At 49.2% G+C, this 23,325-nt stretch overlaps 1 protein-coding gene across 2 annotated transcripts in view; it reads left to right on the plus strand.

Moving 5' to 3' along the window:
- Positions 1 to 23,325, plus strand: part of rftn1b (raftlin, lipid raft linker 1b) — an 87,818-nt gene that overhangs the window by 15,718 nt on the left and 48,775 nt on the right. For both annotated transcript variants that reach the window (XM_079742550.1, XM_079742551.1), the window contains exon 3: positions 21,244 to 21,421. In XM_079742550.1, coding sequence (XP_079598676.1) covers positions 21,244 to 21,421 — 178 coding nt within the window. The remainder of the gene's footprint in view (positions 1 to 21,243; positions 21,422 to 23,325) is intronic.

Raw genomic sequence — 23,325 nt, forward strand, 5'->3', positions numbered from 1 at the left:
GGTTACCTGGTGTTCAGCAACTTCCCACCCCAACTCCATTAGCGGTGTGTGCGGTACACATCACTAAGCATGTGCCAACCACAACCTCAGCCCATAAGTCCATTAAGGTTTTGTAGAAAGCACCATTTCTAATGAAGATCATTTTCAATGGCACTAGAGGACCGGTTGGTTGCAAGGTTGCGGTAGTGGGTTGGTAGTTTACGAGAAAGAGGCAGTTACTGTGGCGATTAGTCACACGCAGGGTATGATGCACGCAGGGACAATAACCTCAGTACGGCCTCAATTGGGGGGGGGAGGGGGGGGAACAGACATGTGCAGTGAGAGCAGGCCGTGAACAGGGGCAGGGGGGAGGTTACTGTGATGATGAGTTACAGACGCCAGTAAGGCTTTCTTAAACGAATGAACCAGACTAAATCATCGACCCCTCCTACAGATCGTCCTGCCCCTTGAAGGCAGTTCTGATGAGAAAATAAGTATCCTTCTAATCGCTTTTTTAATTTCTGTTGCATGGAATTATTTCAGTGCTGCTGCTCTCTGGGGCAAGGGCTGAAGTGATTTTAGCAAGCATGCTAACCGCCGCTAGATCACACCTCGTGGCTACGTTTGACAACCCGGCACAACAGGCTAACATAGAGCCGACCGCGAGCTAAACATATAGCCTTCAGGTCCTCACAAAAATAACACATCGTGCCTTGGAACCTGATGAAAGAAGGAGTCATCACTTCCAAGCTTTATGAAATAAGCCCCCCCTTCCCCCGTTGCTCTGTGAAGTGCTAACGCTAGCTCTGTGCGGCTCAGCTAGCGTTGGCGCCTGATCTTACCGTTTCGGTTGGAATACATTATTATTCCTAATGCCACAAAATCAAGGGTTTGCTGTTGTGTCTTCTGATTCGTTAGTTTTAAATTACTGTGGCAAGTGACTTGAATTATCTTGCACAAATTTAAGCCATCAATTTCAGCCAACTATTGCAACAACCCGCGTTTCCCCAGAGGTGGTGCTGTTCCTGAGGCCAGGTCCTGTTGTTTGGTGTTGTTGGGATGTGTAGTCATTCACCCTACATGAAACATGATATAAATAAGCCCAGGTATGTTTGACGAATGGCAAGCAGCAATGTCATTGTACAGCGGTACAGTGGGTTTACTTGGGAATGCCCGACACGTAGCTTATTTCCCCACCCCCACTAAAATGAGATTTCAAACGTTAAAAAACGTCAGCTCAGAATGAGAAATTGGAAAGCTTGCTGGATGTGTTGTCTCCTCGGAGCAGACGGGGAGCAAATGCAGAGATGCTGTCCTTGACATCTAAGCAGCAAAAGAGATGTGTGTGTGTGTGTGTGTGTGTGTGTGTGTGTGTGTGTGTGTGTGAACGTGCAAAACACAACACATACATCCGCACACATCACACCCCTTAACACACTGTCTCTCACACACACACACACACACACACACACACACACACACACACACGCACACACACACACACACACACACACACGACACATTTGATATCCTCATTGGGAACTAGACACATCATTTATATGCAAAATTCCCGGGAGCCTTTGCCCTCCCCTCCCCCCCATCCTCCATACACACACACACACACACACACACACACACACACACACACACACCCTTCATAAATATGAGCAGGAAAGAGGCAGGCAGGTGAGTGACAGGGGAGTGGGGCCCCTGAGGGACCCCCACCCCCACCACCATCCACCTCCTCCACCTCCTGCCCACCCAGCCCTCTCCTCAGCACCCTCTCCAGACATTGGGGGGGGGGGGGGGGGGGGGGGCTGATGGAGGAGAGGTCAGCAGGAATTGGACACAGCCTGAGAGGCTTTGGGAGGTGGAGGGTTGGTGGGGGGGGGGGGGGGGGGGGGGGGGGGGGGGGATGGAGTTGGTGGTGATGGTGGTGCTGGTGGGGGGGGGGGATTAAAGCTGGAAGCCCTGGAGCTGGCTGGAGGAGAATGGGGGGGGTGGTGTTGGGATTATCCCCTGGTTTCTCAGCTGTAGAGGTGGAATTGAATGGGCGCTCCTGGGAGAGAGAGAGAGAGAGAGAGAGAGAGAGAGAGAGAGAGAGAGAGAGAGAGGCGGTGACATTGAGGAGGAGATTCATGGTCATCAGGTTTTTACATTACATTTCCATCATGGCCGCCCAACGCCCCCCTGGGGGCGAGCACGCTGCTCGGATCAAAACCTGCGCTCCATTCTGGAAAACATGATTGCAGTTGGAGCGCACGAGACGTGCACTGTGTGAGGCTGTGGACAAACGGGGAAGGGGGGGAAAGGAAGGTGGGGGTAGTGTTGGTGGAGCGGGGGGGGTGGGGGGAGTTCGCAGACCAACCATCATGTTAAATATGTAAATACGGGCGAAGTGAATAACAGTCCATGCGTCTCCGAAATGGGGCTGCCATATGGCGGGGGACGCTGTTGTTTCTTACCGGGTGCATTGGGTGAAATATGTCCCAAATATAATGCAGTTGCAATTGAAACGGGGAGAAGGAATCCAGCCGACGTTCTCCGGGAGGCATGGTTGTGTGTAAAGCGCGCGGCTTCCTGTGTGGACGGCGAATGTGTTGGCAGGGCGCCACACAGAGATCCAACCGACGTATGACAACGCAACGCTTTTAACTCCCACACTCAGCAGGATACTCTCTTCTTGTAGGGCTTCAAACGAGCTCAACGTGCTGACAAAAGTTTTCATCAACAGGAAGAGCCGACATCGAGTCACTTCCTGCCAACCCCGCTGCCGCCTCCGTTTCTTTGCTTCAGTCTCTCCTTCCATCTATCATTTATCAGGTCTTCAGTACTGTCTGCATCTTGTTCACCTTCTCTCTCTCTCTCTCTCTCTCTCTCTCTCGCTCGCTCTCTCTCTCTCTCTCTCTCTCTCTGAGATGAGTTGTTAGGGCGGACTGGTTTCGAGGACCTGATTTCTGTACATACCTGTTTCCTGTGCGTGTGTGTGTGGTGGGGGGGGGGGCTTGTTATTGTGGTGAACTGCTGCCTCCATTATGTGGCCAACAATGTTCTGTTCTTCTACCTCCCACCCTCCTTCCACACAGACACACACACACACACACACACAGAAACACACACACAACACACACACACACACACACACACACAGAAACACACAAAAGACAGAAACACACACACACACAATGTATCTGCTGTGTGGATCTGGGCGCTCTGCGGGGGGCTTAATCATAGGTGCGAGATTGAGAGATAAAAATATACAGACGTCAGTAGAGGGAGAATGAGAGGGAGGGGGGGTGGACACATGCGCATAGAAACACAGAGAGAGACAGAGAGAGACAGAGAGAGAGAGAGATTGACATGCGTATAAAAGTACCTCGGTGGAAATCTACTGGTGTCTGTAGATTTTCACCAAGAAAGTGCTGGACATGATGATGATGACTACGGAGAAAAGTTTCACAAGGCCAATAAATGTGGGAGGGCAGAAATCTGTTTCAGATGAGAGCAAGAACGAGAGTGTGAGAGAGAGGTTGAGTCAGAGGTAGTGAGAGAGAGACACAGGATGAGAAAGCGCAAGAGATCAAGCATGAGATAGCTTAAGAGGAAGAGAGAAAAAGACAGAGAAAGCAAGAGTGAGAGCAAGGGAGAGAGAGAGAGAGAGAGAGAGACAGAGAGACAGAGAGAGAGAGAGAGAGAGAGAGAGAGAGAGAGAGAGGGAGAGATTGTTCTAGCGTTAAGAGTCGTCTCATTATGACTGGCATGGCGCTCTTTAAGATGCCTCATTATCCATCACTCCTCTTTCTCAAACTGCATATAAGAGCAGCTCCCTCCTCCTCCTCCCCCGCTCCCCCTCCCCTTCCTCCTCCCCCACCTTCTCCTCGTTGGTGGGGGCCCGCGATACACATGAATAAGAACGAGCGTGTGGACAGGAAGCGATGTGCTGACGTGCAGTAAAAAAACACACGCACACCTTATTTGGTGCTGTGTTGGTGCTGCCAATTTATCCTATCTGGAGCCTCGGCGTTTAATCTACCTCTGATTCTCAACCCACGTTCTTTATTACTGCGCCCCCCCCATCCCTTGTCTCCCCCCCCCCCCCCCCCCCCCCCGCACCTCTGGCCGACGCCTCCTCCTCCGACTCTTATTGGCTCTTATTGGCCTCTCGCTCGGATCCAATATGGCAGCATTGATTGTGTTGAAATGCAATCTGCGGCGAGGCGACGGGAGCGAGGCAAACAATCTAAATTTAAACCAAAGGCCTTTGGCCCTGAACTCTACAGTATACACCATCCCCCCCCCCCCCCTCCAGCCCTCCCCCCATACCACAACCCTGCCCACGTTCCCACCAACCCCCAAAGAGGAACAAATGTGTTTATCACAGCGCAGGGGGAGTTGAAGAAGAAGAATGATTTTTCATGTGTTTGTTTCGCTGGTTGTGGGAGATGAAAAACGCTATTAGTGCATGGCTCCCGCTCCGGTGATCTTATTTGGGACTGTTTGGGAAGCGTTCAGGAAGTGCCCTCAATGGGACCCCACGGCCCCCTGGGAGTTGTTGTTTTTTCTTGTGGTTGATGCCGTGGACGACTCCAGCTTCAAGCGGCGGTCTCCTCTGGCACGTCGTGGCACGGCGACATCAGACTGATGCTCAGCAGGTTCAGCTGATTAAAAAGCGCCATGTCGAGGGAAACAAAAAAGTGTGCCATTTGCCAAGATATGAGACTTAATTTATGCTAAATAAATCCTGCATTGCAACGTCTCCCACACATTCTTCACACCCAGGTTAATACAATAATCCACACAGAGCAGGCGTCTCATCCTTGATTTTCCAGGTAGATTAATTTTTCCTTCTCTTTTCTCTATCTCCAATGACCTGTGATCCTACATTCACTGTGACAAAGTACTTCCTTTACTTTTCCATACTTCACGGTATTCCTGACACTCCACTGACTTAACACTCTGACCTGAATTCCTGTGTGAATCCAGCAGCGAGGACGGGACTTTCCGCCGGTTAGCGTCATGTGATTACAGACCCACTCCCAACATAGAGTTCACTTCTGCATTTCATTTTCACACCGCCCTGGAAATGGAGAGGTCTTGTAAAAATGCCCACCAGAGAGTCTTCATGTATCCCTACTGCTCATATTTATTTATTTATTTATTTATTTATTTATGTGTGTGTGTGTGTGTGTGTGTGTGTGTGTGTGTGTGTGTGTGTGTGTGTGTGTGTGTGTGTGTGTGTGTGTGTGTGTTTTGTGTGTGTGTGTGTGTATGTGTGTGTGAGAGAGAGAGAGAGAGAGAGAGAGAGAGAGAGAGAGAGAAAGAAAGAGAGAGAGAGAAAGAGAGTGTGTGTGTTGGATCCACCACAGGAGAAACCACGAAACAGCAAGAAAGCGAGAACAAGAGCACACGCACATGAGAGAGAGCCATATGCAGATGTAGAGAGAGAAAAGTCATACAAAACACTTATGTAGTTACTTCTGGTTTCCTGTCTTGTTCGCCAAACCGATTCCCGTACCCATCAGCCACTCGGGGCCGGGAAATCCAAAATATTTAAACCTCCCAAAGAGGGTGTGTGTGTGTGTGTGTATGTGTGTGTGTGTGTGTGTGTGTGTCGGTATGTGTGTGTGTGTGTGTGTGTGTGTGTGTGTGTTTGTGTGCGAGTGTGGATAGAGAAGTCTGACGCATCTCAGAAAGCATATTAAAAGTTTCCTGCCTATTAAAAGGTAAGTGGCAGGATGGAGCAGGCCAGTACCTGATGAGAGTTCCTGATCGACCGGGGGTGGGTATGAAACATTGATGTAAGAGGCTGATATTATTCCTGGGGCTCTGTCTCAGAGTCCTGACTCTGCATCGATGTCTGACTGAACTCCCTCCCTCTTGCGGTGACGGAGCTTCAGCTAGCGCTTTGGAGGTTGGCCACTCTGAATGCCCGACCCCTCCTGGGCTGGGGGGAAGTGTCTTTGAGCAACCGTCGCATTAGGGCCGATAGACTTTATCACCGCTGCTTTTACAGAAGGCTGGTACACGGTCAGGATCGAACTCGGAACGTTCAGCTGGGAATCAAACTAGACGAGTAGTATAGTATGTAAGTCTATTAACTATACCGATAATATTATATACCTCAGCAGCTTGGTACAAATTCAACCAGGACAGTCTGTTACCAAGATAGTGAAGTAAAACCAAGATAGTGAAGTAGTCAAGTAAAAGTACATAAGAAAGCATGAAAGAAAATAAAGAACTATAATTACCCCGAAGATTCCCTGTGCATCTCTGTGTGATTCCGATAATGGTTTGAATGTGAAATGGCGGCGCTGATTGTTGTCAGGAAAGTAAGACCTCGGCTGATTGGTCCTGATTGCAGCCATTGTGGACGGCAGTAGGATCCAGTATGAGCGGCAGGATGTTTTTTTCATTCTCTCTGTGGGCGTGGCAGGAAAAACACGGCTATTCACAGCTTATTATCATCCGCACTGTGGGTCGGCTAGGGAGCGCTGGAGAGTTCAGCCATTGAGCCGGTATACATAGTGAACAGGTCTTCCTCTCTCTCGCCGCGGAGGAGGAAACAGGCGGCAGGTTAGCTGGACCTACATTTAATCTACAGGTGGAGGTGATGCGCAGCAGGTCTTATATATATGATGGGGATTGTCCCAGACCAGGGTGTAATCAGAGGGACAAAGGGGTCTGCATATAGGAGGTGGTGCTCATCTCACTCTGGTTTCCCTCCACAACGAAAGACGACTGGCACACCGACACATCAGGGGCTTAATTATGGAATAAATGAAAGCCCCCCCCCACCCTCTTTCACTTTGTTTCTTTGTGTGTCCACACATACACACACAGACACACATGCAAATACACGGACATGTGTGTGCAAAAAACATACACACCTGCACACAACAGGAACCCCCCCCCCCTCCCCCCCCCAGACACACACAGACACACGTGCAATCACATGCACACTCTAATATCTTCCACCTATCTCGTGTTTCACTGAAGCATCTGCTTCGCCCCCTCCCCCCCCCATCACCGTCTCCATTGTTTCCATGGATTCCAAACCCTGTCTGCTTCCCCAGCCCACCTGTAGCTTGCCGGGGCCCCCATGGGACGCCGGGGGAGGGGGACGGGAGGGGCAGTAATTGACTTAATTACTTGAGAAGGGAAGCAGGTGATGGATTAGCGCTGCGTTTGGGTTAGCGTGCGGCTCCCCCTCCGGGGAGCCCGGCTGGAGGAGCCCAGGTGGAGCGCTCGTTTGTCTGCGGGCGGCCATGCGTGGCACCCTCCCGCCGCCGTCAAGCCCAGCACAGGTGGAGACACACTCACAGGCGGCCGGCGGCTTATCCTGCTCTCTAAGAGGGCGTAGGGGGAGATCGGTGCGAGTAAGTGGTTACTGTTTATTTGATTATTTATTGTAAATCGTCACGATGGGTTTAGATACAGCAGAGAAAGGCCAGAGGTCGGCTGTGGGGCTTGGGTGTTTGACCAAAGGTCTTAGGTTCGATCCCCTCACAATATATACCCACAATCTTACTGAAGGCCACATTGAGCGTGTTCCTTGCATGTATCTAAAACCCACTGCCGCTCACTTTTGAGGAAATCAGCTTAGTGACTCAAAAGAACATAAATACACTTTTAACACTTGCTTCCATTTCGCCGGGACTTGGGTAGCTTCTCGCGGCGTAGTGCTAGCATGACTTCCTCCGCGAGGCCTGAAACCATGTTGCGTCTTGTAGGGTATTTTTAGGCCCGCCTGCTTGATTCCCTTAAAGCGTGAAACAGACTGGCTAACAGGTTTTTAATGCTCAGCGTTTATACAAGCAGCATGTTGCCACCGCGACGGGGGGTTTCAGAAATATGCAACAATCTACATCTGTCACCCGTTCTCACAGCCAATCCTCAGCGAATGTGTTCTCAGTTATTGTTCTTTGAGAGAGCCTCAAAATAAGTCTTATATGGTTAAGATACACTAATGTGTATTAGACAACTATCTCACATGCGTCCTTTCATATTTGTCCACCGGGAGCTTTGGAAAAGTTGTGGTTTGTGTTTTTGCTGTTGTCTGTTTTTAGAGTTTCCTCATGGTGACTTTTTCCACTGATTTCTGGTTGTGGTTCTCTAAAACCACATCATGCAGCCACAGAGCTGGATTGTTGGGGTGTAATGGTATTGTTAAAGACGGACGGGCCCTGCAGACAGTAAACGGGGGTAAGAAGGCCTGTCAGCCATTTGTAACGCTGAATACCGTCTTGAGGAAAAGCTGCTGGCAAAGAAACACATCCCAACCCTATAAAACAGAATACCAGTAAGTCTCATGTATTCAGTGGGTGGAAAGAGTACATTCTTCAAATGCTTCAGGTAACATAGCCTGGTGTAGTAGGGCATCTGTAGAGGAAGGCAAAGTTTGACCCCAAAAATTGCTAGTTGTTAGGCTGTCGAGAAAAGGCTCTGGGTACGGACCCCAACGTCTACTTGCAGCTTTCTGTGAGCAAGAGGCTGAGTCAGTTACCTGCTCCTGGATGATATGCATCTAAAAAACATTTCACAGTAGGTCACTTTGGATAAAGGCATCTGCTAAATGACTAAATAGTAATAGTAGTGATAGCAGCATCTGTTGGCCAACAGCATATCTTAGCAGTCAGACAAGTGCAAGTACAAGTACTAGACAGCCTTGTCCACCCCACCCTCTCTCGCTTAAATACACTGTACATTCTACACTATGCGACCGGTCACACATGGGTCATGTGATCAAATTGCCTTGTCTCCCCTGTTGGGTGCGAAGCCCCATCCGACTACACAGCCCCAGCCCCAGCCAGCCCAGTGCTTCGCCCTGTTGTGGCCCCAGGTCGAGCTCCATCTCTCTGGGGCAGGGCTCTTTGAAGGAGCCAGGCTCTCATGGTTGAGAAGGTCGCTCTCCGGGGGGAGAGTGGAAAGGTAGTGGGGGGGGGAGGCAGGGGGGGTAATTAAAGTGGAGAGTGTCTGGGTCCACGTGAGATCTTTCAATCACTGAGCTAGAGGAATGTCCACAGTCTGCGGGTGGTGAGGATGTGTGTGTGTGTGTGTGTGTGTGTGTGTGTGTGTGTGTGTGTGTGTGGTTGTGTGTGTGTGTCCGTGTGTGTGTGTCCGTGTGTGTCTGTATGTCTGTGTGTGTGTGTGTGTGTGTGTGTGTGTGTGTGTGTGTGTGTGTGTGTGTGTGTGTGTGTGTGTGTGTGTGTGTGTGTGTGTGTGTGTGTCTGTGTGTGTGTGCAAATGTGCATCTGGCAGGGACTATCAATCAGCTTAGTGCATGTCTGACATTTAAGGCATGTGTATCTTCTGGCGTGTACGTATAGATATCTACAAAGTTTAGTCATGTGTGAAACTGTCTACCATCCCTCCCTTACCCTCTTTGGTGTCTCACACACACACAATCACACACACACACACACACACACACACACACACACACACACACACACACACACACACACACACACACCTACACACAAACACACACACACACACACACAAATATACTTAACCTTCTGCACAACGTGAGCTCACACCGACACAACAGCATCTGTTAGAGCTGCCATCAACCACTAAATTGTCCGCGAGCTAAACAAGCAATAAAACTCCATAAATATTAATGCTTCAACACATAAAATAATCATAAACCATATACAAGTCAGCAGTACAAGACACAAGGCCGGGGAATCTTTCTTAGTTTTCTTCTAAACTCGCTACTGTATTCTCTCCCTTCATTTAAAGGAGATGTGTGTGTGTGTGTGGGGGGGGGGGGGGGCAGGCTAGCTTGCACAAAAGGTGACTTCTGTCTTCTCTGAATGAATTATGCAGCACAATCAACACCACCACAAAAAAAATGTGGCTAACAGCAGATCCAGATTGCCTCTGAAACGCTGCGTGCTTGTCAAGCAGTTTAATCATCACTCACACGCCCACATTTTGTAATGTTTCAATCCAAACCTCCTCCTTTGCAATGCAAATTCAGGGGAACCTATGGCCCCAACCTAAGCTCCCCCCCTACCCCCCCCCCCCCCCCCCCCCCCCCCCCCCGATGATACAAATCGCAGTGGAAAGTTATTTTCCCCAAGTGGTTTCTGACAGGAGGCTAATACCACGGTGTGCTCTGAGGGACAAACAGCGGCAAGCCCGTTGATAGCATCGGTGGTAATGGTGGAGTTGATGCTGCTGGAGGTGGTGGTGGGTGAGGGGGGGAAGACAGGAAATGGATTGGATGCGGGGACAACGCGTTGCCGTGGGCTTTGATCAACAACCCGTGTCGGTCTCCCTCTCAAGGGGGCTGTCGCCTAGGCAACCGACGGCCGCTGCCAGTGGTGAGGGCGGCGTGGCGTACGGACAATGGCAGAGATGATGGTAGAGAGACATTTTAATTCATGAGAGAGAGGGAGGACGAGGGACACCGGGAGGGAGGAAGAGCGAGAGAGAATGTTAGGGATACGCAGAGAGGGAAGGAGAGAGAGAGAGATTAGGAGGAGAAGAGAGAAAAGGAAGAGAGAAAGAGAGGGATGGAGATAAACAGTATGTAAAAAATAAAAAGTGAAGGAGAGAGAGAGAGAGAAAGAGAGAACGAGAGAACGAGGGGAACTGTCAGGCGGATTCCAATCACAGAGAGAGATATTTTAGTTTCTGAGAAAGAAAGAGTGAGAGCGAGGGAGGGCGGGGGCCGGGGGGAATGAAACAGTAATAGAGAGAGACCATTTTCCTCCTATTTATAAAGCTTTTACGGGGAGAAAGATTACAGGTGGTTTTCCTGGAGACAGCCAGTGCTTTCATTAAGACATGCAGGCTGCTGTGCTCATTTAGAGAACCGCGCTGGATGAACTTGTTGTTCTGCAGGCTTCAGGCCCCAGGCCGGCCTGCAGGCTGAGATATGCATATGTAATTACACATTACCGCAGATGCATTTATGAACCTTAGTTATTCAACAACAAGAGCAAAACAGGCAGCAAGTACACATCCCTGGCATGGTATAATATTTGTATAATCTCTCTCTCTCTCTCTCTCTCTCTCTCTCTCTCTCTCTCTCTCTCTCTCTCTCTCTCTCTCTCTCTCTCTCTTGGAGCTCCTGATCTATCCTTAATTCATCCATCTGGCCATCTATCAATATTAGTGACCTGTTGTGGATCGAACAGAGTGAATTCAGTGTCATCCCAAAGTGGACCTATGTGTTGACGTTCGCCCCCCATGGAGCGCTCCACATATGCCGTGTGACCACGTCAGACAGGAAAGGCGATATGTTCTCATCCTCCATCATCAGGTGTGATGTTCCCTGCGTCTGCCGCACGCTTCCAACACTTTCTGTCACGCTGGGACACGACGCACCAACAGGAAGTGCGATGTTCTGTGTGTGAGTTTGTGTGTGCGTGTCTTGGAGATAGAAACAAGCTATCGGTGTGTTGATTTCTTTGGTTGGTGTTGCTGTGAGGCTGCACATGATTGCGTTTGAGGTACCATTCGTTATTTGGCTTAACTTCTTTTTTTCAAAGTGGCTTGCTGGGAGTTGAGATGAACAGGTGTTGAGGCATGTAGCTCAAGGATAGCGCGTTAAGGACTATCCAGTGCTACAAGTGAGTGAGTCAGTTAATAAGGTAGTGGGACTGATTGACTTAACCATGATGGGAACGTGTCGCATGCCAGCAATACTAATTAAACGACTAAGTGAGTAGATGTTTGTTGTTAATGCATGTGTGCGTTTGTGCGTGTGTGCGTGCGTGCTTGAGTGTGTGTGTGTGTGCGTGTACTGTCTCCTGGCTAGTCATTATGGATAATTAAGACACGGGGCTCTGGCCTTGGGGCCACCGGCCCTGGGAGAGAGAGACCTGACTGCTAATGAGAGAGAGAGAGCGAGAGAGAGAGAGAGAGAAAGAGAGAGAGCGAGAGAGAGAGAGAGAGAGAGAGAGAGAGAGAGAGAGAGAGAGAGAGAAGACTCAGTTAAACAGGGAGATATTATCAGTTATGATAAGTCGGTATCTTGCCTTAAACAAAACTCAGAAGGAGTTTGAAAACTTTGAGAAAAACTTATTCTTACTGTTTGTTGTAATTGAACAGCATAAAGCATGAAGTTTTTATTTTTCACAAGAAAGCCAAATGTAAACAGTTTTTTCCCTCCCTAATAGCAAGTCATACTCCCTTGCTAACAGAGCACCAATCAGCAGGCAGGCCACAGAAGGTGAGAAGGGGTAATTAAAAAAACGATGGTCAGGATGGAGGATGGAAGACAGATGGTCACGGAGGAGAGAAAACAGCCCAAGGCTGACGGAGAAGAGAGAGAGTGAGAGGAGGTGAGGGCGAGGGACTGGGGGAGACAGAGAGAGACAGAGAGAGAGAGAGAGAGAGAGAGAGAGAGAGAGAGAGAGAGAGAGAGAGAGAGAGAGAGAGAGAGAGAGAAACCAGACGTATAGGTCAACAGGTGGAGGAACAGGCCCGGCCGAGAGACAGAAAAACAGAGATGCACCATGACAGACGGACCAATGGCCCGATGCCATTTACACTTTTTGCCGTGCCAAGTCAAACCACGCTGTGCTGATTTGCATTTCGATTACCAGTTTCAACGCGCCAAGTTGTACCGAGATGTGCCCTCTTCGCAGTAGAGTACGCCATACATCGTACTTGCAGGCACGTCCACTCTCTTGCTGTCTGGAGCCAGAACGTGTATCTCAAACTATAGGAATATATATATATATAGACCTATAAAAAGACTGTTAACACTAAACACAATAACTGTGCGGCCTTGTGTCGGAGACGCAACGCCGTGCACGCAGAGCATGGCTAGAGTGTTCAACAGCTCCTTTAGTTATTATCTGTTTGTTATTATAGCTATATAGTTAAAAATAACAGGTTTCTTTCAGATTAGAGCCTTCTAAAGACTTATGAATTCTGATATTGATATTCAACGCTTTTTTCCAAATATCAAGGAGACTGTGTGCCAATCCTGGAAATATGTGTGAAACATTAACCAGTGTGTAAGCGCTTCATCAGTTAAAGAAACACCTTCAGGCGGGTTGCCCTCCTGTAATGATATGTAAATCCCAGCCGCACTGGGCTGATGGTAAACTCAGTCCAGCTAAGCCAGCAAATGGTGTATGAAAAGGGCCACAAGACAGACAAACACTCCACGGGAGACAGACAAACAAACCAAGACAGACAGACAAACACACCACGGGAGACAGACGGAAAAACCAAGACAGACAGACAAACAGGTAGGGACAGAGACACCGAGACAGAATTTGTTGATCAGTCATTTACACATCCATGCAGACAGACAGACGGACGGAGACACCAAGAGAGAGAGACAAGCATAATGCACCAAGAAACAGTAACAGGAGCCCACAGCAGAAGAGGTCCTTGGCGAGTTCTTTGGCTGGTTCTGCCACTCTTAGCACAAGAGGGTTTGATCAGGACAAAAGCACGAGATGGAGGGAGAGATGGAAGGATCAACTGAACAAGGTGTGCCTGTGCAGCCTTCCTGTGGAGAGGTGCAGTGGTGAGAGCTAGTTTAATGGGACGAAGACAGAGAGAGAGAGAGAGAGAGAGAGAGAGAGAGAGAGAGAGAGGGAGAGGGAGAGGGAGAGGGAGCGAGAGAGAGAGAGAGAGAGAGAGGAAAAAGAAACAGTGGGTGTGAAGGAGGACAGAGGGAGGTGCTGGCATTTCCATCCCCCCTCTCCTTCTCGACCCCCTGTTCTCTTCCTCCTCCCCTGCTGTCTCCCTCTCTCCCACCTCATCCCCCTCCCCCCCTCCATCTCCCATCTCTCTCTACTCCTCCTCTTCTTCCTCTTCTCATCTTCTCCCCCCTCTCTCTCTCTCCCCCCTCCCCCCTCTTGAGGGCTAATAACACAGAGATGTCAGCAGCGAAGGCGCGAGGGCCACAACAGGGGGTCCTTGGCTAGCATAGGCCTGCCCCTAGGGGCCCCATGCCTCTCTAATTGGAGCCTGAATAAAGATATGAACTACTATGAACGACTTCATGTAGAGAAATGGCAGAGCCCGGCTGTTCGCCCAGGGAAAATGCCAATCTCCGCATGGCCCCTATTTCAGCCCTGATGATATTAATGGCTTTAAAAGCACTCCATGTTTCAAGTTGTGACGTGAAATGGCTTTCGGATTGGATCGTTACTGCCATAATGTGACGCGTTCCTGGATGAAAGTGCAGTGGTTAGCAAGACATGATATAGGACTGTGATTTCCTCCCTGATAGCTAGATTGGATTGTGTTAAAGTGAGGGCGTATGCTAACCAGCGGTGTGTTAGGGCGGCTTAGGCTGAGAGGGTAAGGAAACGTAGATTTAGCATTAGCATTAGCATTGAGTCAATTCAACGCTTTCATCCAAAGTGGGTTAGGGTTAGGGCAAGGATAATTAGAGAGCTTCCGACTCTGGTCAGCAAAGCCACAGTTTGTTGATGGTTCTACCCATTTTTTTTACTGGATATCAATATAATGGTGTGGGGTATGTTAAGAGGGTTTTGCCAATCGGGCCTCAACGACTCGAAATTGCAAATATTAATATTTTGATTGAGAGAGATTGCCGAGATTCCCAGTTTTGAGTTTTCTTGTGGAAGGGAATCGTTTGGTGTGTGGTGTGCTGTTTGGGCAAAATCTCTTCCTCATTCAAAAAATTGTCTATTGTGCACCCAGCCTGAGGGTTCAGGGTTAGAGCATCGTGCTCTCAATTCCTACAGGTAGACTTCAGACATTGGGGTGTTTATTAAAGCCGTGAACAGACACAAAAATGAAATTAGAGGAAGGTTACTAGGTTTCGACTTTTTGGAAAGAAAATACATACAGTGTCCTTGGGTACTTTGAATCGAAAATCTAATATATTATTCTTAGTAAATGGACTTCCTGTCATTATTATTATAAATTAACCAGCAGGGTGAAAAAAGTAATTTGTATTTCAAGTCTGTGTTGAATGGGAAGCTGCAGGCAGGAAACACGCTGTGATTTACACCTGCAGAGAACAGTTTCAGCGGGCGACTAACGCGGGGACCAGGAGGACACATTCATGAGCCTAGTGAACACATCTCAGTCCCTGTCGTCCTGACCTCTAACCAATCACACACTCCCTATGCAGAGTAGTCATTATTCATTAGCCAATTACACACTCCCAATCCTGGTTATTTATTATACTCTAACCAATCAGGTTCCCCAAATCCTACGTATTGTCCTCCAGCCATTCTCCATCCCATTCAGCCAATCTCTTCTCATTCTTCTTCCCCTCTACGCAATCACGTTTAACCCATGCTGATTTGTTGTTATTCTTTAACAAATCAAATTGAATCAATTTAGGTTTTCCAACATTTTTTTCCCAGACCAACTTAGCTTTAATGCAACGCAAGTGCTAATGAGAGAGAGAGTAAGGGAGTAATCCCATGAATCTCGGCTCCCCCCTCCAGAGTTTCTGTCAGATAGCGTTCAACAAAACCCAAACAAACTAAAGTCAAACCGGGGCCCAGCTGTCGTCTGGGGGGTGTTCTCCAGTGTTAGCCCAGCGAGAGTCTAATTGAAGCCCTGGTCCCAGCAGGATGAACACCTCTGTCTGATTAAAGAGTTGAAGGCACACTGCTACCGCAGCGAGGAAGCTATTCTGATGGCTCAGAACAGTCCCGCCGCAGGCCTGCTCCTGTGTGGTAGGATGCTAATATATGCCATGCGGGTGTTGTTTGCAAGGCTGCCATTGTATGCTACCCAACTCGTTGATATTAGGATGCTAATATTTGCTGGACTGCTAATGTACGATAGGATGCTCACGGATGCAAAGATGCTAATTTGAGCTTGGCTGCTAATTTAAGATAGATTGCTAATTAATGTTAGGATATTTTCTCTGGAGGTTGTCTCTGTAGTGCAATGCAAATAGATGTATCAGTCACTGCAGTGTGTGTGTGTGTGTGTGTGTGTGTGTGTGTGTGTCTGTGTGTGTGTGTGTCTGTGTGTGTTTGTGTGTGTCCTGAGCCCCTGCTCTCCAATCTCTTGGTTTATTAATTTGTAATATTGACTCTTTTTTTAAATGGGTTGACATGCGTCAGTGACAGACTGTGACGTGCACTCACAGAATCAGAGCAGAACTAACAGTCTCTCCAACTAGCACTTCTTATATGACTCAGTGTCGGTGTGTGTGTGTGTGTGTGTGTGTGTGTGTGTGTGTGTGTGTGTGTGTGTGTGTGTATGTGTGTGTGTGTGTGTGTGTGTGTGTGTGTGAGTGTGCGTGAGACAGCGGTGTCCTTCTTTATCAGTGCTGGTCAAAATGACCCTTCCTTTTGTTCTTCGATTTTAAACAGCCCTTGTTATTCATACCAGCCCCAGTTAGATTGATACCTTCCTCAAGGACACTTCGACAATAGGAGGGATGACGTCACAAACATTCCAAGTCACAGAATCTTTGGTCAAGCAGTACCACGATGGCGGCTAGGAATGTGCTTATTTAACTTCAGATCACGTGATTGAAGTGCTCCTATAGGGAGGTAAATATGTGAGATAGGGTCTGTTTGAGGCCTGTTTGTTTATTCATTAAAGTCTCCTATGATGGGCAAACAGAGAGATAAGAGACGACTGGATTAAGAGAGCCGTGCACGAGCATTTGGAAGATTAACATGCACACTCTGCATAAAGGGAAGCGACGCATTTCTCTATTTTGCAATTACATACACACACCCACCAACGTGCACACATGCCGACACACACACAGACACACACACACACACACACACACACACACACACAAAAACACACAGATGCATGCAATCAGCCACACATGCCAATGCACACACATGCACACACAAAAAACATTCACAAACATGCAAACACACAGAAGCATGCTCTTACACACACTTACACACACAAACACACACACACACACACACATAAAAAACATAAGTATACACACACACTTTGCATAAAAATAGGCACGAAATGCAAATTCCTTTCTCTATATCTGGCAAATTCTGAAAAGTCTCTTCCTTGTTTGTACTTTTGTTCGAATTTCTGGAAGCCAGTGGTTATCTGCAATGTGTTTCTCATCCAGAGAAACAATTTACCCAATTTACCTGCACACCTTTGTTTGGTTTCCGCCGCTCCCTTGAGGTCAAAAATGTTCATCTAATCTCTTCCACAACCTCTATCCAGCTATCTAGATTCTCCGTCGATACACTTCCCAATACAATATTCTTTCCTGGCCCGGTACTAATAAGAACTATGGATGATATTTTATTGAACTATGCACTCTGTGGCTGGTGATAACCATAGCTCACATCTTTCTTCATTCAAACACAAGTTTACAAGCATTTCCTGGGTTTATGGAGTATTTTCCTGAAAACAAAACTGCCAAGGTGGAGGGTATTTTTTATTTCCTGAAACTTGTATTTCTGGTTTGTGCAAGCTTTGGTTCAGCTGCGGTTAGAAAAAGGATACACTAACTGGCTGCCAATCTGTCTCTTAACCCATCTACTAGTGTCATCAACGGCCAACCCCAGCATCAACAAGGCCTGTTAACCTTCACAACCTTATGGCCCGATGTAGGGACCTTCATTTTGAGTGTTTCTCGCTCACTGACTGCACTTATCCTGGCACACAAAGTGATTACTAACCCATGGAAACCCCGATATGAGAGACAAGTAAACAACCCTGCGAGAAGATGAAAATAAAAGCCATGGCTGGGGCTGTGGATGTTTATCTCTGGGGACGTCTGGATGAATAAAACAGGGGTGCAGGGAGAACTAAATGTGTGTGTTTAAGAGCCTCTGGTTGGGATTATTAGCCACGCACACAGTGATTAGAACCAAGTTAAGCAGCTGCCAATGGCGGCTCTCATACAACCAGCCCTTATTTACTTGTTCTCCTTGGGGTTGGGGGATGGGGGCTGCGAGAAGCTTTGAAGATGGATCCGTATTGCTCCTGATGATAAAACGCTGTTGATAAATGACTTGTCGTTTGCACTTTGGGAAGAAGCTACCGCTCTTTTGGGGAGGGTGGGGCTGAAAATGGTACGATGCCCAAATGGAAGAGAAAGTGAGGAATTAAAATAGGTTTCTCCAATGAATGGGGTGGAGAAATGACAAGAAGGAAGGAAAGTGAAGATGGGGAAGAGAGAGAGATGGATGGACGGAGAGAGAGGAGGGATGGAACGAGCCAATAAGTTTCCCGGGTTTCTATTTTTTCTGCGGCAGCGGCCTATTTCTTTGTGTTAATTCCTCCACGCCTGTTAGGCGATGAGGCCCGGCATGGTGGCACGCTGGAGCGCCACGGAGGGATCCGACGGGGTATTTTTAGCCCGGCACCCGCCCGCCCACCCGCCTGGAGGGGACAGCAGAATGGATATTCTTCTCCACCCCTTGTTCTGCCCGTTCCTCAGCAGAGTTTCATCATGAACTTCTGGACGCGGTCCCAGGAGGAAGGCAACGGCGGCGACCAATCAGCTCGCAGCTCGCTTGCCACATCCCGGCGCTGCTTCCTGATTGACCCTTGCAGGCGTGTTCTAGAATCCCCCCCCTGCCCCCGTATCATGTAGCGCTGCCGTCGCGTGTGTGCGTTTGTGCGTGTGTGTGTGTGTGTGCGCGTGTGTGTGTCTGTGTGCGTGTCTGTGTGTCTCTTTGAGTGTGTGCGTGCGTGTGTGTGTGTGCGCATATGTGTGTGTGCGCGTGTGTCTTTGTGTGTGTGTGTGTGTGTGTGTGTTACGGGGTAGCTGAGGGACTCTTCCATTGTGTTACCACCTCACAAAATGGTGGAACAATGGGCTGTTGATGCAGTGAGCGTGCGCCCACACGAGAGGGGCACTGGGCAACCAGAGGCACTGCCAGGTGGTCCCACCAGGTGGTGGGTCAGCTGAACGTGACCGACACTTCCAACCGTAAGGACGGATGGCAGGTCATCCCAGGAAGGCTTCATTTTTAACGGGTGACGTTGATGCGAGATTGCGGTACGTGACAAAAACAAACAAATAAGGCAAAACAGAAGAAATCCAAAGAATAACCCAAGGCGTTACACTGCATTTACTGGGTGAACCTAGTTCCACTCAGTGTTATTTAGCACAAAGACAAATATCCGTAGAGTTTCAGAGGAATTCCTCTTCATACCCTGCCTTCGTTATGCATTCAAAGACGTGACCGTTTCTCATGGCTGCTGCCACTGCCTCCAATTAGCCACGGCGGCGTGTTGCTCACCTCGTGCCAGCATGGACAAACCCAGACCTCCTCCATCTCCTCTTTCTAACTAACTCCGCCTCTCCTCGTCTACTCTTTCGCTCATCTTCCTAACTCACACCTTCTATCTCTCTCTCTCTCTCTCTCCTCCCCCTCTCTTCAGCCACTGTCCACCTCTGTAGCCCCTTTGCTATTCTCTTTACTTTCTGGCTCTATCCTGTTTATCCCTTCCCCTCCTACTAAAACTCCCCTCAGCCACTGTCCCCGTCTCAATGTTCCCTCCACTCCATCTTCTCTTCCTCCTTCCTCGCTTCTGCCACTGTTGCCCCCTCTCTTTTCCTCCCTCCCCTCTCTCTCAATCCCCCCCCCCCCCCATCTGTCTCTCTCTCTCTCTCTCTCTCTGTCCCTCTCCCTCTCCTCTCTCCCTCCATCCCTCCCCTCACACTCCCCTCTGTATCTGTCCAGTGCCTGGGTCCTGGCACTAGGCCAGGCAGGCCCAGCTGTTTGGCGTGCTGTAAATGTCACCTGACAGAAGAAAGGGCTGCTGGAAGACCGAGGCCCTGAGGCCGGCCAGAGGGTGGCAGAGAGAGAGAGGGAGAATGAACCGAGAGAGCATTACAAATAGAGCAAGGTGTCTGGTTCTCTTTTTCAATGTGTGAATCTCTTCCTTACGTTGAACTTCTCTCACCTTCTCCAGCCTCAGTCCAACACCTTTCCTCCCACTTGTCTCTCTCTCTCTCTCTCTCTCTCTCTCTCTCTCTCTCTCTCTCTCTCTCTCTCTCTCTCTCTCTCTCTCCATCTATCAGCCTCTTTCTCCCTTTCTATCTCTTTCTCTTTCTATTTCCCTCTATGTCTCTCCCACCCCTCCCTCTCCATCTGTCTCTCTCTATCTCTTGATATCTCTCTCTCTCACTCTATTCCTCTCTCTCTCTCTCTGTCGCTCTTGCACTCCATCTATCCCTCTCTCTCTCTATCTCATTGGTGTAGGCTCTGATTGGCTGGCAGAAGCTGTGTGGACGGTTGTTACACAGCTGGCTGCACCCTGAACACTGGGGAGGGGGGGGGGGGGGGGGGGGAACGAGTGGGAAAGCGAGAAAGAGAGAGACGACTTGGACAGAGTGAGAGACGGAGGAAGAGAGAGAGAGTAAGAGAGGCTCATTAAGGTCAGGCCCCATCCGCTGTGGGAACCTGCGGTGTGTGTGTCGGTGTCATGGTGACACTGTGATGCGTCCTGAGACTCAGCAAATCAGCGCTGATTGGATTTTCATCCAGTCTCGTTAACATCCAGATTGGGGTGAGGGGAGAGGAAGGGGGGTGAAGGGGGGAGTGAGGTGGCAGGGGGGTGGCACAGAGTGTGATGCTAATTGCCAAAACAAACGGGAAACAGTTCCAGAATCAATTGATGATGTCTGCATTGGAAATCTGCACAGGCATGCGCCCATGTGTCTGTGTTGTGCAAAGAAGGGGGGTTGGTGTATCTCCACATCTTCTCGTATTTTCTTTGTCGATTCTCCCTCATTAAAACACAGTGGTGCTAATCGTTATATTATGTCAGATGTAAACCTGCCCTCCCTCTACTTTATATTACCCCTTGAGTTAGCACTCGGGATCGTTTTGCATGTGGAACATTTTTTAGGCCTTTTGTTTATAAAAATCGCAAATTACCACTTTTATCCACAGCATGACTTTGCAAAACTTTATCCTGAGTCAGCATAAGGTTGCTGTCGCATACTGCACATTTGCAAAGCCTCTGTCCTTATCAGCCGCAGGCTTATGTGTTCTCTTTCCCAACATCTCTCCCCATCCCTCTCTGCCCCCCGCCCCCTCATCTTGGGTTTTATATCTTGTCCCTTAAATCATAATCTTTCATCCCTTTTTATTCATGCATTTTCTTGTCATTCCAGGAATGACAATGTGACCCTAATTCTATCTATTTTTTCAAAGATGAAATATCTCCCACACCTCCCCATCTCCCCCACCATCTCACTCTCTCGCCTCTCCCTCTCTCCCTCCACCTGTCTCCGCTCTCTGTCTGATGGAGTTGCTGTTTGTGTTTGTGAGGATGATGTGTAACACACCGAGGTGGTTGCTTAAACCCCTCCCTCTCCCTCTCCTCCAGACGGGACGTCCACCCTGCGGCTGTCCTCGGTGCGGGAGCTCCCCAGCCAGCTCCAGGACCTGTACCAGCAGGGCTTCGTCCTGGCCGCCGTGCACCCCTTCATCCACCCCTGTGGCCCCGAGTCCAACAGCCCCCAGCACCAGCTGTACCGCGCCATCCTGGTCCGCCTCAACGACGGGTACGACGCCGCGTTACGCCAGGCGACGCCGCGCTCCACTAGTCCATGCTACATGCTAGCCTAAGATATGCTACTCCACCCTACGCTAGCCCAAACTACACTAGCCCATGCTACACTAGCCAACGTTACGCTAGCCTCAGATATGCTACCCCACCCTACGCTAGCCCAAGCTACACTAGCCCATGCTACACTAGCCCACGTCACGCAAGCCTTAGCTATGCTAGCCCTTGCAATACAATCCCCTGCTACATTACTCCGCCTTCAAGCTTTAGCTTAGCCCCAACAGCCCTCAGTGACGATTGATTAACAATGGAATTATGGAAAATACAAACAACCTAATAAACATGCATAGACTGCATGAAGACCGCACAAGCATACACACCGAGTCATACAAGCTCAGAACCACAAGCACGAAGACACATGCACACACAACAGCATAAACAGCTTATGCAGTATCTCGCGGCTGCCAACTTTTGACAAGGTGGTGGCTCATGGTAAATGTTTACCAAGCAGGGAAGAGAAGTGGAAGGACTTGTTTGTCCAGTCAAATGGTTGATTGCGCAGCAAACAACGGGTTCCCTACGCAATGTCGTCGTAACCCGAATGAACCGGTTAATGCCAACGTGTTCTACATGTACATGACGGTTGCTATGATACCACGCGCCTATGACCGTCATGAACACCATCCGCATGGGTGTAGATGGTGTTCACCGCAAAAATGAAAGCGCATCAGCCTCTGCAGTGCTGTGGAGGGGGGCGGGGGGGCGCTGCCTGGGGCTCTTCTGCTGTCACACCAAGCAGCTGCAGCCGGACGTGAGTGAGCCCCCAACGACCTCATCTCCGGTCCTGGGCCACCGCAGTCCTCCCACCTCACCGTGAGCCCCCCCTGCCCCCCCGTACCAGGCCTGTGTCCTGGGAAAGGAGGGGGTGGGCATGCCCTCACATCTGGGCAGGGGGCCAGGGCTTTGGCCGGAGGCACCGGGAGCACTGGGGGTTAATGGGGAAGCTGGTCCATTCGGATGTGTGTGCGTTTGTAATTGGGTTTATTGTGTGTGATTAGTGTGTGTGTTATTAGGTCTGTTTCATTCTTGGTGTGTGTGCATGCTTTTTTGGCCGTGTGTGTGTGTGCGTGTGTGCGTGTGTGTGTGTGTGTGTGTGTGTGTGTGTGTGTGGGTGTGTGTGTGTCTGTGTGTGTGTGTGTGTGTGTGTGAGATCGGTCTGTTTCATCTTTTGTGTGTCTGTGCTTTTATATCAGTCTGGTGTATTTCAGTGTGTGTGTTTGTATGTGTGTGTGTGTGTGTGTGTGTGTGTGTGTGTGTGTGTGTGTGTGTGTGTGTGTGTGTGCTTGCAAGTACATGTGTGTGTGCACGTTTACCTGCATGTTTTGCATACGAATTTTGTCTGTGTGTGTGTGTGTGAGTTGAGAGCCAGTGTTGGTAATGCTTGCAGAGTCCACCAGAACACGTCCTTACTCCCAGTGGGAAGCATTCAAAATGTCCAGCCAAGGTATCCTCCCATCCTAGTAGAGTGGTCCGATTGGGCACTGCATCCTCTACCCTGATTAGCAGTCCTAGCATCCCAGCATCAGGAGCAGACTGAGTGGACTAGCTCTGCTCAGAGACCAGCAGATGAGGTTCAGAAGGTGGGGACCCAGTCGTCATCCCCTCTCCCTCCCACCCCACTGTCTCCCACCAGCTGGTCTCTCTGAGGAAAGACAGCCTGGTCCCTGTTAACCCCACCAGGGAGGCGGCATTAGCATCATACGTATTGTGAGAAGCATTTGCAACTCATTAGCAGCTATATGTGTGTCTGCGTGTATGTTTGTCGGTATCTGTGTTTATTTGTTTCTATGTAGCAATACACAAAAAGTACCTCTACATGCATTTCTTTGCGTGCGTGGGTGT

The sequence above is a fragment of the Pollachius pollachius genome (assembly GCF_949987615.1).
Source record: "Pollachius pollachius genome assembly, chromosome: 1".
NCBI lineage: Eukaryota > Metazoa > Chordata > Actinopteri > Gadiformes > Gadidae > Pollachius > Pollachius pollachius.